This window comes from Neofelis nebulosa, chromosome 3 (genome assembly GCF_028018385.1).
Source record: "Neofelis nebulosa isolate mNeoNeb1 chromosome 3, mNeoNeb1.pri, whole genome shotgun sequence".
In the NCBI taxonomy this organism is placed as follows: Eukaryota; Metazoa; Chordata; class Mammalia; order Carnivora; family Felidae; genus Neofelis; species Neofelis nebulosa.
The window spans coordinates 177,084,912-177,098,191 of record NC_080784.1 but is presented as its reverse complement, the minus strand read 5'-3'; the positions used below and the strand labels follow the sequence as shown (position 1 = coordinate 177,098,191).

The window sequence follows — 13,280 nt, the reverse complement described above, 5'->3', positions numbered from 1 at the left end:
TGGATATATTTAAAAATCAATTGCTGAAGGAACCAAAAACATCTAAATTCAAAATGTCACCAGCCATCACACTTGGACCAGGTCAAAGCATTACAATAACAATTATAACACAAATCAGATGTAAAATTCTGTTTCATGCTGAGCATCTCCATTTTTCATTATGAAGATTACAGTCAATGTACATAAAGTCCCTAAAGCAATGCTTTACACATAGTACCTGCTCACTAAAGGATAGCTACTGTTTTCTGGAAAATCTAATAAAAAATATAATTCTACTTAGGGATATCATTTCTTTGGACATAAAGCATTTATACTGAAATAATCACTTTAAATGCACAAGAATCAGGATTAACACCCTAAAGTGAGTTTTTTATCCTATTGTTCCTTTGATAGAGTAGTACAGCTGGATTACACCACCTAGGGAATTAATACTAGGCTCCTGAGCCTCTAAACACCCAACACCAATTGGCCTGTACAGCTTAATCTCTCTTAAATTCTCTTTGTTCCAGTAAGACAGATCTCATTACATTTTTCTGCCTACATTTCTCAAATTAGTTCATATGTATTCAACAATGAGCATGAGACCTGTGTCTTTTTCATTTTTGTAATTCCTAATGCTTAGCACATGCTTGACACAGGAGCTGGATGCAGAGATGGATAAATGCCCACACGACTGCTCTGATAATTCCCCAAACCTACAATAGGTTGTTAAATTAAATTACTTCCAATCATTTTTTGAAACCATGCTTAAGCTTGATACTACTTATACATGCATACACTTATAATCAGAACTGAACTACTTCATATCACTTAGTATGCCGATAGAATAGGTACCGAAAGCTTGTCAGTTCTGCCTATGTGTTGAGATTTATCTACCTAATCTCACCAGTTAGGGTGTCTGTCCCCAAGGAAAAGGTCTGAGTTTCACATTTCTTTGGAATAACCCTTAAATCCTGAAACAGAGTTAGCTGCCCTCAAGTAGACATCAGTGAATTCTGTTGAGAATTCACACAGCATTCCAACCTAGTGGTAAATCCCTGCTGCTGAGCATGAAATACTATCTGTGCCTTGAAGCATTTAGAAACCCTCAAAAAAAGACTTCTCTATTGCAAGATCAAATATAACATCTTAAGGGGAAAAAAATCATAATTTAAACATAATTGTTTTGATAATGAAATAAAGTTTTACAGATAACAAAATCTAAAAGCAGCAGAAAAGATACCTTCAAGCAGTTTTTTCTCTGTAGAAAGTTTAGAAGCAGCGGCAGAAGCCTGATACAAAAAGTCACAGAGGAACATGGATTGGGAAGGCTCTTGACCTAATCCACCTTCAGAGTGAATGTCATGTTGAGGGAAATCTGGAAAAATTACAGAAATTATACATGTGAAATCTAAAATGTACATAATTTATTTCCCTTTGCTTATGAATATATAGGTGAGTCTTGAGCTTGAAGAAAAGTTACTTCAAATTCACTACAGAATAAATATACAGAGCTATTTTACATTGCACAGAATTTGCAAATAAGCAGTTATATTTATTAGTCACATATGGAAATTAAATTTGGTGACAACAATTGCATGGCATTAACTATTTTAATTTTTAATTTGTAAGATTAAAGAAATATACGAGATTTACTTCCTAAACATTTTCCTTGAAATGAAACAAATATGGTCCTCAACATCCCCCATCTTTTTAACAATCACACTTGTCTTCATTCTGATGGTTCTTCTTATTTGAGAAATAAACAGATTTGTGCTTCGGTCATTTCAGGGATACGTGAGAAGAGACCAGGCTAATGCAGGGACAGGGACTAACCTGAGAATTTGTTATGGTAGAGAAACTCCATCTGCAGGCTCTGCCCCGCCTTCTTGGCCAGCAGATAGGGGGTGCTATGCACAGGGTCTCCAGTTGCACACATGACATCGGCTCCACTGAAGAGCAAAGCCATTGTTTCCAAAACATCTGGTTTCACTACAGCAGCACACAGAGCCTGGTCGTTAAAAGAAAAAAAGACCTATTAAGGGAAGAAAACACAATTCTAGCTACTAAAATGAGTGTAAGCCTACCAAACCATTTAGAAGATGAACTTCGTATTCCTTTTTTAACCAGGAAAACTAACAAGAAGTATGCCCTGAATTAAGCAATAGGCTCAAAAGGCCTTTGTATGAATGTAAATTACAACCTAAGACCTCCAAGTTTTAATTCATTGTTCTGTTGCTGGGATGTTCCAAACCTTCCAATCCATTGTAGTTGCTTAGAAAGACATTTTTTATGCTTACGTACTATAATAATGGCTAGTGCTCAGAAATTCCAAAACATTTAAAATGTAATAATCAAGTACCTGTTAAATCTTTTGTCATATGAATGCTGAATGTATGTATTTTTCAGCCTAATCAAGATCTATATAATTTTTTAAACCAGTGTTGTGATTTGGGAATCTGAAAGATGAGTGCAAAGCAAACACAGAATCTTTTCTTTTGTGTGGAGTTATGTGTAGGGAGAAGGAAGAGCAAGCAGGAGGTAATAATTAACAACATGAAATACTTACGTTATACATTATTGTACAAATGGCTAGGAACTGCTGGAACCTAACTGTGGTGTTGTTTTTGCTGTTACCTTGAGTAAGCTGCCTTCACTTATCCTTCACTTATGCCTTCACTTATCCTTCACTTCTTCTCATCCCTTCTTTCTGCTTCCTTACTTTTCTGGCTTCCAAACCCTGTGATTTCAGCACCTGATTCCATCTAACTCTTTAGCCCAGGACTCACCATTTCACCTCCTTCTTGACAGGGTGCACCTGGACAGATCACTGGTTAATTTACCCTCTATAATGCAACTTCCAAATAATTGCTCATTTAGCATCCCCATTTGCAGCTCTGGGGTATACAGCCAAGAGGTCTCAGGATGCATTCACAGTTCCAGCCCTGGATGGTCAACTACTAAAAAATGTACTTACCTTTCCTACCATAGTCTCACCAACCAACATAATTTCCTTTGCATCAGAATCAAACAGCCTGACTTGTATCTGACTTTGTACTTATTTGCTAGGTGATCTTAGGCAATCCCTTCTCCTCCCTGGGTCTTAACTGACCTCATCTGCAAAATGAGGGTGTTAGAAAAAATACCAGCTAACATCCCATCTTCTGCAATAGCCTTTGTCTTCTCATTTAAATCATGTGTATTTTTCCTCTTATTCTTTCATCCCCCCACCCCCCACTGTTTTCCTTCACAGAAGACTGTATTTGCTATGGTGTATTTACTGAACTCTGGCTGTTCATGGACAGTCTCTTTTACCTGACTACCACTCTCATGAATAAAAGAAACACATTTACGTTTTACCACAATTGTATTCCCAGAACCTAAAAAAGAACTCAGAACTTGTTGAGCGTGCAATAAATATCTATCCACCACAAACACTCAATGGGAAAAAGATGGTCTCTTCAACAAATAGTACTAGAAACTGGATAACCACATACAGAAAAAATGAAACTGGAGCCCTACCTTATACCATTCACAAAAATGCACTCAAAAAAGATTAAAGACTTAAACGTTAGACCTGATACCTTAAAACTCCTACATGAAAACACAAGAAAAATCTCCTTGAAATTGGTCTTGACAGTGACTTTTTGGAGACGACACCAAAAGCACAAGCAACAAAAGAAAAAATCAACAAGTGGGACTACATCAAACTAAGAAGCTGCTTTACATCATTAAAAAAAAAAAAAAAATCAACACAACGAAAAGGCAACCTACCGAATGGGAAGGAGTATTTGCAAACCATACCTCAGATAAGGAGTACGTATCGAAAATATATAAAGAACACACAAGCTCAACAACAAAAACACATAATTGAAAAACTGGCAGAGAAACTGAATACACATTTTTCCAAAGAAGACATCCAAATGGCCAACAGTTACATGCAAATATGTTCAACATTATTAATCATCAGGGCAATGCAGATCAAAACCACAATGAGATGTATCTCACACCTATTAGAATGGCTGTCATCAAGAGAACGAGAGATAAATGTTGAGGACGTAGGAGAAAAAAGAACCATTATACACTATTGGTGGAACTGTAAATTGGTGCAGGCACTAAAGAAAGCAGTATAGAGGTTCTTTAAAAAATTAAAAATACAAACGCCATATAATCCAGCAACCTTACTTCTGGTATATATATATATATACCCAAAGGAAATAAAAACAGAATATTAAAAAGACATCTGCAATCTGTTATTAAAGAATTATTCACAATAGCCAATATATGGAAACAACCTAAGTATCCATCAACAGATGAATGAATAAAGACAATATAGTATACACATACTGCACACACACACACACACACACACACACACACACACACACACACAATGGAATATTATTCAGCCACGAGGAAGAAGGTAATCCTGCCATTTGGGACATGGATGGAAGCTGAAGGCATTATGCTTAGTGAGATTAGCCAGATGGAGAAAGATATGTATTATTTATCATTTAAATGTAGAATCTAAAAAAGCCACCTCATAGGAACCAAGGGGCATGGGTGGCTCAATCAGTTAAGCATCCGACTCTTGATTCTGGCTCATCGTGATCTTGTGGTTTGTGAGTTCAAGCCCCGAGTCAGGCTCCACGTGGTCAGCATGGAGCCTGCTTGGGATTCTCTCTCCCTTTCTCTGCCTCTCTTCAGCTCACACACACATGCAGCTTGCTCTCCCTGTCTCAAAATAAACTTAAAAAAAAAAAAAAAAAAAAAGAGACTGTGGTTACCAAAGGGTGTGGGGGTGGGGGAAAGAGGTGTTGGGGAGATGTTGTTTAAGGTATAAACTTGCAACTAGAAAATAAGTTCTGGATATATAATGCACAATGCAGTGACTATAATCAATAATGTTGTATTATTTACCTCAAGATTGTTAAAAGATCTTAAATGGTCTCAAAAAAAGAAGAAATGATAATTATGTGATGTAAGAGAGGTGTTAGCTTCAACTACAATGGTAATCATATTGCAACTGTATAAATGTATCAAATCAATAGGTTGAATAAACTTATACAATGTTGTAGGTAAATTATATCCCAATTAAAAATATATATATTCAATAAATTTTTTGTACAAATTATTTACTGATATTAAGAGTACCATTTTTAAGAACCCCATTGTAGAAATAAATCCCAATGGGTATACTTCTCTATAATATTCTTAGGAAGAAGGCAATTGCTAGTAATTAATGTAAGATTTATCTAATGTCTGAACTCATGGAACTGTGGGGTGTAGCAGAGAGGACTTTATTTGGGGACATCAGTATACCCACTAAAAAGACACCAATCACCATCAGAAAGCAAGAAACCACTGGATGAAGATACGCCCTGGTTCTGTAACTTTATCACAATTACTTCCTCATATCCACAATTTACTATTTATATGCTTATTTATTACGGACCTCTGGTGCACAGAATTAATCGTAATCCTTCGTTAATGATACCCTGTTAGTATTCCACGCATGTCTGGTCTATTATTTTGATAATATAATTAACACCAATGAAACTACCATCCAAAATAAAATTGTGTCTTAGTAATAACCTATAAAAATAATAGTTCCCAAGCCCCTCCCCCTTGCCATCTCCCTCACTCTTCTCTACCTCAGGTGCCCATTCAATCCTTCATTTTTTGTGTGCCGTTCACTGCCTTAAAATCAATTGATAGCCTCACTCTGTTATTACCAAAGATGTACAAAGACTAAAAACTTACTTTAGGGGAACTAATCTGATATGTAAATCAATTTTATAATCTTATAATTTCTAGAGAAGTATGAAAAACGCCTTTATGTGTTTATTTTCCAAGATGTTTAGCATAATGCTACTTATTTGAGCATTTTTATCCATAAACACTGCCACTAAAAGCATACCAGAAAACTGATAACCATGAAAGAATATATTCTCTAAGAATAAAACAACAGGCATATAAAAAGCACATGTATTAAATATCTCTACATAGACAAGCCTCCTAACACACAAAAAGTCAAAGCAGCAATTTAAAAAAGGAAAGGAGGCAGGATGCTTAACAACTTCTTTGCCAAAAGGGTAAAGAACAAGTGGGCAACATAAAACAGGCACAAGCAGATCTGGAATCACTCAGCCAAAGGCAAATAACACTTCAGGTCAACAGCACAAAGCAAACCATTGCTTCTAACAATACACGGAGTAAATGATGTAGATTTTGGTGACACAATGTCAGCAGTATATAAGCTGAAGTTCTGTTTAGTGTACTGTCCCTAAAATAAGGGAAGTTGTCACAGTTTTGAGAATAACGGACTAGGTTTGATGATGCCAGGGTGGCTCAGTCAGTTAAGCATCTGATTCTTAATTTTGGCTCAGGTCATGACCTCACGGTTCCAGGGATCAAGCCCTGCATCAGATTCTGCGTGGTCAGTGTAAGAGCCTGCTTGAGATTCTCTCTCTCTCTCTCTCTCTCTCCCTGTATCTCTACCCTGCCCCTGCTTGTTTGTGTGCATTCATACATGAGCTCTCCCTCTCAAAAATAAATAAATAAATATGGGGATAAAAAGAATAATGGACCTAAGTTAGCTAGAAACTCAAGTGATGAACAAAGAATTTATCTACTATTCATAATGAATTCTTAAGTAAAATGATGGTAAAATCAATAAATAGTACAATCTCACAAATGGAAATAAAATTACATTAAGCAATACTTTTATCAGACAGTAAAGGACGTTTTAAAACTCTTCAAAATCCGGGGGCGCCTGGGTGGCGCAGTCGGTTAAGCGTCCAACTTCAGCCAGGTCACGATCTCGCGGTCCGTGAGTTCGAGCCCCGCGTCAGGCTCTGGGCTGATGGCTCGGAGCCTGGAGCCCATTTCCGATTCTGTGTCTCCTCTCTCTGCCCCTCCCCCGTTCATGCTCTGTCTCTCTCTGTCCCAAAAATAAATAAAAAAAAAAAAAAAGTTGAAAAAAAAAAATTTAAAACTCTTCAAAATCCTTGACACATATTTTTAAATTTTTTTTAATGTTTATTTCTGAGAGAGAGAGAGAGAGAGCGAGCGAGCAAGCAAGGGAGCGAGCACAAGTCGTGGAGGGGCAGAGAGAGGGAGACACAGATTCTGAAGCAGGCTCCAGGGTCTGAGCTGTGAGCACAGAGGCCAACGCAGGTCTCGAACTCATGAGCTGTGAGATCATGACCTGAGCCAAAGTTGGACGCTTAACCGACTGAGCCACCCAAGTGCCCCTTTGACACGTTTTTTAAAGACATCAAGACCTACATCTATTGTTAAATACTGTTGATACCTTATTTAATTCTTCTTTGGTGAGAGACGCTAGTAGAGTCTTCCTGAATCTTCCTTCTTTGTACTTCTGAGTGATAAAGGTTTTTCTCTTTTCTACGGGTGAGTCCATGTGTAATTCTTCATCTTTTTGAAGATTACCAGCCCAAAAGTCATTTGCTCTTTTGTTTCCAATGACAATAAAGAGCTGAATTGTTAAAAAGTTATAAAACAGTATCAGTTCATAAAATGTATTTGAATCTGTAAAAACCTGACTCACAAATTAAAATACAACTTAGTATAAAATATGCAAAAACACATGAAAAACCCAAATCTTTCAGGAAGATGGAATGTGAAAGCAGATATTATTTCTATTTTAAATACAGCCTCATTGCTTTTAATAACAGTACAAGATTAGCTAGGAAAGAAACTGCAAGCAACCAAATTGCAGCAAAAGCATTATTATTTTTTGAAGCTCACATAGAGACAGATTCATTTAAAATGCCTGAGTAGGTGGGTTAATGTGGTCGAGAGTGGTACTAAAATCCAAGAAGAAAATGGAAATGGGAGACAGAAAGTCAGATGAGCACAGTTAATGACAGAGCATGGCCAAGAGAAAGAAAAGAAAATTCTGCCAAATGTTTTCATTCACTTTTCTAATATTTTATCCATGCTGGGTTAAAAAGAAAGAAAGAAAATTTTGGCTTAGAAATAAAAAAGCTGTCAAGCCTTTAAAAGTAGGTGTTACTATTAGATTCCTTCTACTTTTTATTTTTAAAGTAACTATCTCATTTAAGAAGCATTCTAAAAGTTGGAGTCGAAAGCTACCACTATCAGACTATAAGCCATTTTTACAGTGTGGTGAGAACATTCTCGCAGAGCTCCTAAAGTAAGTCATGCCACTCCACTGCTAGATACTACCGGACCCCTGCTAACTACCACCACACTTAAGTCAGACTTACCTCAATGAGTTCATTGCTCCAAATGCTGGCATCCATTTTCAGACTTCTAACCTTGGAATCTTTTGGTCCTAAAGATCTATGTTGTCCTGAAGTCAAAACACAATTGTACTTCTATTTTAATTTGTATGTAAATGTATTTTAATTTTTTCAAAATGTCTATGTGTACATGTATATATCCTTTCAACTGAAAACACACCAATATCTACTTTCTTTCATGCCAACAGCATTAAGAGTAGTGGTGATAATTATACAGAAATCCCAACCACGATAAGGATAAAAGTAATCATCTTCATCACTACCTTGTGGTGGTATAAAACTACAGTTTTAAAACTATGTGTATATCTGTACGCTTATATATGTGTGCATGTTTATGACATGGCAATTCACTATCAATTACAGGTTACCAAAACCTTTTATGACAGGTGTGTTTAAATCACTTGTATGTGAACACAGATATCCTAAAAACAACAACAACAACAACAACAACAACAACAACAACTAGGTGTGTGGTCATAAAGGTCTTGGAGAAAACATCCTAAACTTTACTTTCCACCTCTACCAGGTACTGTGCTGGTCCTGGGAATTCAAAAGATGTATAGGAGTTGATATGTTCTCCACAGGCCTATAAATAGTAATTACAGTAGAGTATAAGGGCAAGACCAGAGTTGAGTACAGGTTTCATTGAGAGAATATGGAGGAAGAGCACTACCTTAGCTCAAGCAAAGACTGAGACAGTTGCTGCAAGCCCTTAGTACTTTTTGTATATTACATATTACAACTCTAATAAACATATGTCTAAAAATCTTCAATGGATTCTTTATTCTATACTTATGCCTGACAGAGAATAAGAACTCAGCATTCTACTCTCATCGACTCAATTATCCTGTATAAATCATCATTACTGGGCACCTAGGAATGTGTCAGATGCTTTCTAGGCTGAGAAGGAACAAAGGTATTTAAGACACTGTCTTTATCTTAAGGATTGTGTGCCTCTGAGCATGAAAGCTCACACCTCTCTCTACATTAAGGAAGAGGTTCCTTTCCTCCTTTTGTTAAAATGGAAACTACTCAGAGCACAAGCTTATCCCAAGGGTAGAAAGATGCATAGGTTTGCATTTATGAAGATGATCTAAAGGTAACACAGAAAAAAGTCAAGCTCAGAAAACATGCAGAAGAACTGGCAGGAACCCCTGGAGTAGTGAAGGCAAGAAATGACACAAACCGAGGTGACGCAGTAGGAGGAGAAACCAAAGGGAGCACACGTGTAGAGATCCTTAGATGATAAAAACAGATGGAACTTGGTGGGCTTTAAGGAAAGGGGAAGGTCAGGAGGCTCTCACAGGCTTTAGGCCTGACTGCAGGGTAGACAGTATTGCCTCTGACCAAGATGTGGAATATATGAGCATGCTCAGTGTTATGTAATGAGTCGGGCAGCAATGACAGCTCCATTTTTTTAAATGTTTATTTATTTATTTTTGAGAGAGAGCGAGCATGAGCGAGGGAGGGGCAGAGCCAGAGGGAGACAGAGGATCCGAAGCAGGCTCCACGCTGAGAGTGAGATCATGACTGGGCCATCCACGTGCCCTAAGAGATCCATTTTTAATGTGCTGTTTTTGAGCTATCCTGAGCAAATCCAAGAAGAGACTCCAGTAGGTAGACCTAAGGGTATGGTGTTCAACAGAGTGAGAATCGCCCACTTACGAGTGAGTGCTGAATTTAAATGATAAATAACATCTTCAGGAACATCAGAGTGAAAGACAGTTGAAGATGTAACTGAAAGGAACACCTTTATCTTCGGAGCAGGCAAAGGAAAAGTAACGTGAAAAAAGGATAACCAGAGAATTAAGAACACACTAAGAGAAGATGGTATTTTGGAAGTTAAGGGAGGAGGGAAAGTCAGAGAGACACAGTGGTCAAATACTGCAGTGTCTAACACTGCCAAGGTGACAATAAATAGAGGAACTGACCACACACAAACTGAGAGAGAAAACGCATTAATAAACATGGTGAGAATATTTTTACTGGACTACAGAGAAAAGAAAACTGATTACAGGATGAATAAAAAGCAGGAAGTGAAAGAAATGAAGAAAATCTGTGCAGAATTCTACTCTTGAAAGTTACCCTGTCTATGAAGGGGAAAAGAGACAGAAAATGATACAAAGGAATGGAATGTTTTCCGGAAGCCAGTGTCAACAGGACAGACTTGCCTAACTCTATATGCAGAAACAAAAGAAACCATGGTTGCATCATTACAGAGAGGGAATAAGTGATGAGGTGAGGATCCTAAGGAGAGAAGAAGCAGCGGACATAAGTAGAAAGAATATCTTTGAACAAGACAGAAGCTCTCTTCCAATAAGCCTAGAGAACAAAAAAGGTTGGGGAAAAAATACAAAGTAGAGGGGGGATAGCTGATGCTTCTTATTGCTATTGATGTTAATTACATCCTGACAAAATCTTAGCATGCTAAGAAATATGGAAGCACAGAGCTCTCAAAAAGTACTAAGGGCTTGCAGCAACTGTCCCAGTCTTTGCTTGAGCTAAGGTAGCACTCTTCTTACATTTTCTTTCGCTGAAACCTGTACTCAACTCTGATCAGGCCTTATCATACTCTACTGAAATTACTATTTATAGATCTGTGGAGAACATAACAACTCTTATAGATCTTTTGAATTCCCGGGACCAGGACAGTACCTGGTAGAGCTGGAAAGTAAAGTTTAGGATGTGGCTAACTTTTCCAAGACCTCTATGACCACACACCTAAGCTGTGTGTTAGGTGTTCACAACTGTGAACCCCCAAATACACTGAGCTCTCAGACTGTCTGTAAGTTATAATGTCACAATAGGATAACCATAGTACCGTTTCCTCTCATAAACCTCAATACTCTTTGGAAATGCTTCTATATAAAAACTCTCATTAAAAGAGACACCAGATGTGGTATACCAAGTTTAGAGCTCAGAATGACCTTGATGTGAAATATACATCCTAAAAAATATAACTGAGGGAAAGATGGGCAAATCACACAAAGATGCACGTGTGTTCAGGGTACATTCTGAAACACACTGACCTTAAAATCTAAAAATGTCAACACTGTCTTTATAAATTCCACACATGGTCCAGTAGGCGCACAAAATGATTACATGCTTAAAAATCAATTTCTACATCTAAGTCATGCATAAGAGAAGTTTGGAATGAGAAGATATTTCTAAATTTAATTTAAATGTAATAAGCTTTCTCTGTTTTTCTTTTTCCACAACTGTTAGCTGAAACACATTACGTAGGACAATAAAGAGCATTCGGTGCCAATCTGCCACCCAACAGTGATGAGCATAACTTATCACTAATTACCTGCACACTTCTTACAGATGACAACACAGAGATTGATGGATGCCCAGTCAGGATCCGGGGCTTTGCAATCTGCACAGCTCCTGTTGGACTCATTGAACCAAATCTTCTCAGCTACTTCATAATCAGAGAGAGTTTCTGCTATCGATTGCTGCACAGCTTCAATCCACTCTTGTTTCTCTTTTTCAGACTCGGCTGTAAAGCTGCAACAATTAATGTTTCTGCATTATCGATCTCCCTTGTAAAGGCCAATTAAGCAGTATGTTCAGTTTGCATATTCATTTCACTCACAAATTAAACAGCAGCTGAAAAATATGCCTTCCAGGCAGCTGAATAGTCTTTTCTGTTAAAAATCATCTAATTTAAAAATCTACTTTTTTTTCCTTTAACATCCCACATTGCTTATGAATCTGTTTACATATCTCAAACCAAAATGAACATGCACATTTTTCTGACCAGGATGTAAAAATTACCTTGTTAGGTCAAGAGCTTAACTTAAGAGGCCATGTTTCCTAAGCAGTGGTTATATAATAATCAATGAGAAACTGGCAGAGTTTCAGTGTTTCAGGACTATTGGATTATTTTGCCAGGAAACTGTTCCATGATAGTCTGAAACTAAATTATCAAAAACACCCACCAGAAATTTTGATTTTTTTCAGTCTTAAAAATAGATTTTCTTTTTTAATTAGAAGAACATCCAGATGGCTTTAAGAAACTGAGAAATCAAAAAAGTTTTAAGTGATTACTATTCTAACAGAATTCTAACTCATTTTTAGTCATGTTCTGATTTATCCTAATTCTTAGTGTTTATTGGATACCTGAGTAAAAGGACAAAACAGTAAACACAGGCTCACTTTAAGAAATATTTGCTGAGTACCTACGACGTGCCACAAAACGGGCTACAGGGCTCCAAACTCAGTCAATGACCTGCAAAATGTTCCACGTTAAAATTTTCTGTTCTGAAGATGAAAATGTTTTGAAATATAATGAAAACAACAGACTACTAACACAGTGCAAATAATCCATAAGGAAACTCAGTAGACTACATGGATATTTTTTTGAAGCACTTTCTGTTTCCATCATCAGTGTAATATTCATAAACTTCTTAGGTGGTTTCTACTTTATTACATAGAGGTTGGTCACAGCCAATAGTTGCTGGTACACAGATTCTAAAATCCTTGGAATGTCCTGAGTAATAAGTGCCTTTTATAGGCTTGTGAGATCATTTGTCGTTGGAGGCATAAATAGCTTCAGGATGGGAGCTGGTCAGGAGAAAGACCAAGGCAAGACCAAGAAGTGAGTAGGGACTTGGACCTTTTAGCCCAAACCGACTGGGAGAGGTGCTCACAATTAAGTTAATCTCTGAAGATGAAGGATTCAATCAATCATTCCTACAGAATGAAACCCCAATAATAACCCCTGAACAACAGAGTTCAGATGGGCTGGTGAACACAGTGAAGTGCTGAGAGGGTGGTGTGCCCAGGAAGGATGGAAGCTCTGCCATACTAACCCCCTGTACCCTGCCCTGTGCAGCTCTCCCATTTAGAAGTCCCTGAGGTGCACTGTTTATAAGCAACTAGTAATAATAATTACACTGCCTCTTGAGTTCTGTGAGCCATCCTAGCAAATTACTGAATCTGGCGCAGCAGGGGTCATGGGAGTCCAGATTATGGCCAAGATGGAAAGAAGTGTGGCTTAGTGGAGGG

General features: G+C 37.5%; 1 protein-coding gene across 3 annotated transcripts in view; it reads right to left on the bottom strand.

Annotated features, from left to right (window-relative positions):
* ARAP2 (ArfGAP with RhoGAP domain, ankyrin repeat and PH domain 2) overlaps positions 1-13,280 on the bottom strand; it is a 199,470-nt gene that overhangs the window by 114,430 nt on the left and 71,760 nt on the right. For all 3 annotated transcript variants that reach the window (XM_058722887.1, XM_058722888.1, XM_058722886.1), the window contains exons 11-15: positions 11,578-11,777; positions 8,232-8,317; positions 7,295-7,477; positions 1,816-1,990; positions 1,223-1,357 (exon numbers count right to left, since the gene is read on the bottom strand). In XM_058722887.1, coding sequence (XP_058578870.1) covers positions 1,223-1,357; positions 1,816-1,990; positions 7,295-7,477; positions 8,232-8,317; positions 11,578-11,777 — 779 coding nt within the window. The remainder of the gene's footprint in view (positions 1-1,222; positions 1,358-1,815; positions 1,991-7,294; positions 7,478-8,231; positions 8,318-11,577; positions 11,778-13,280) is intronic.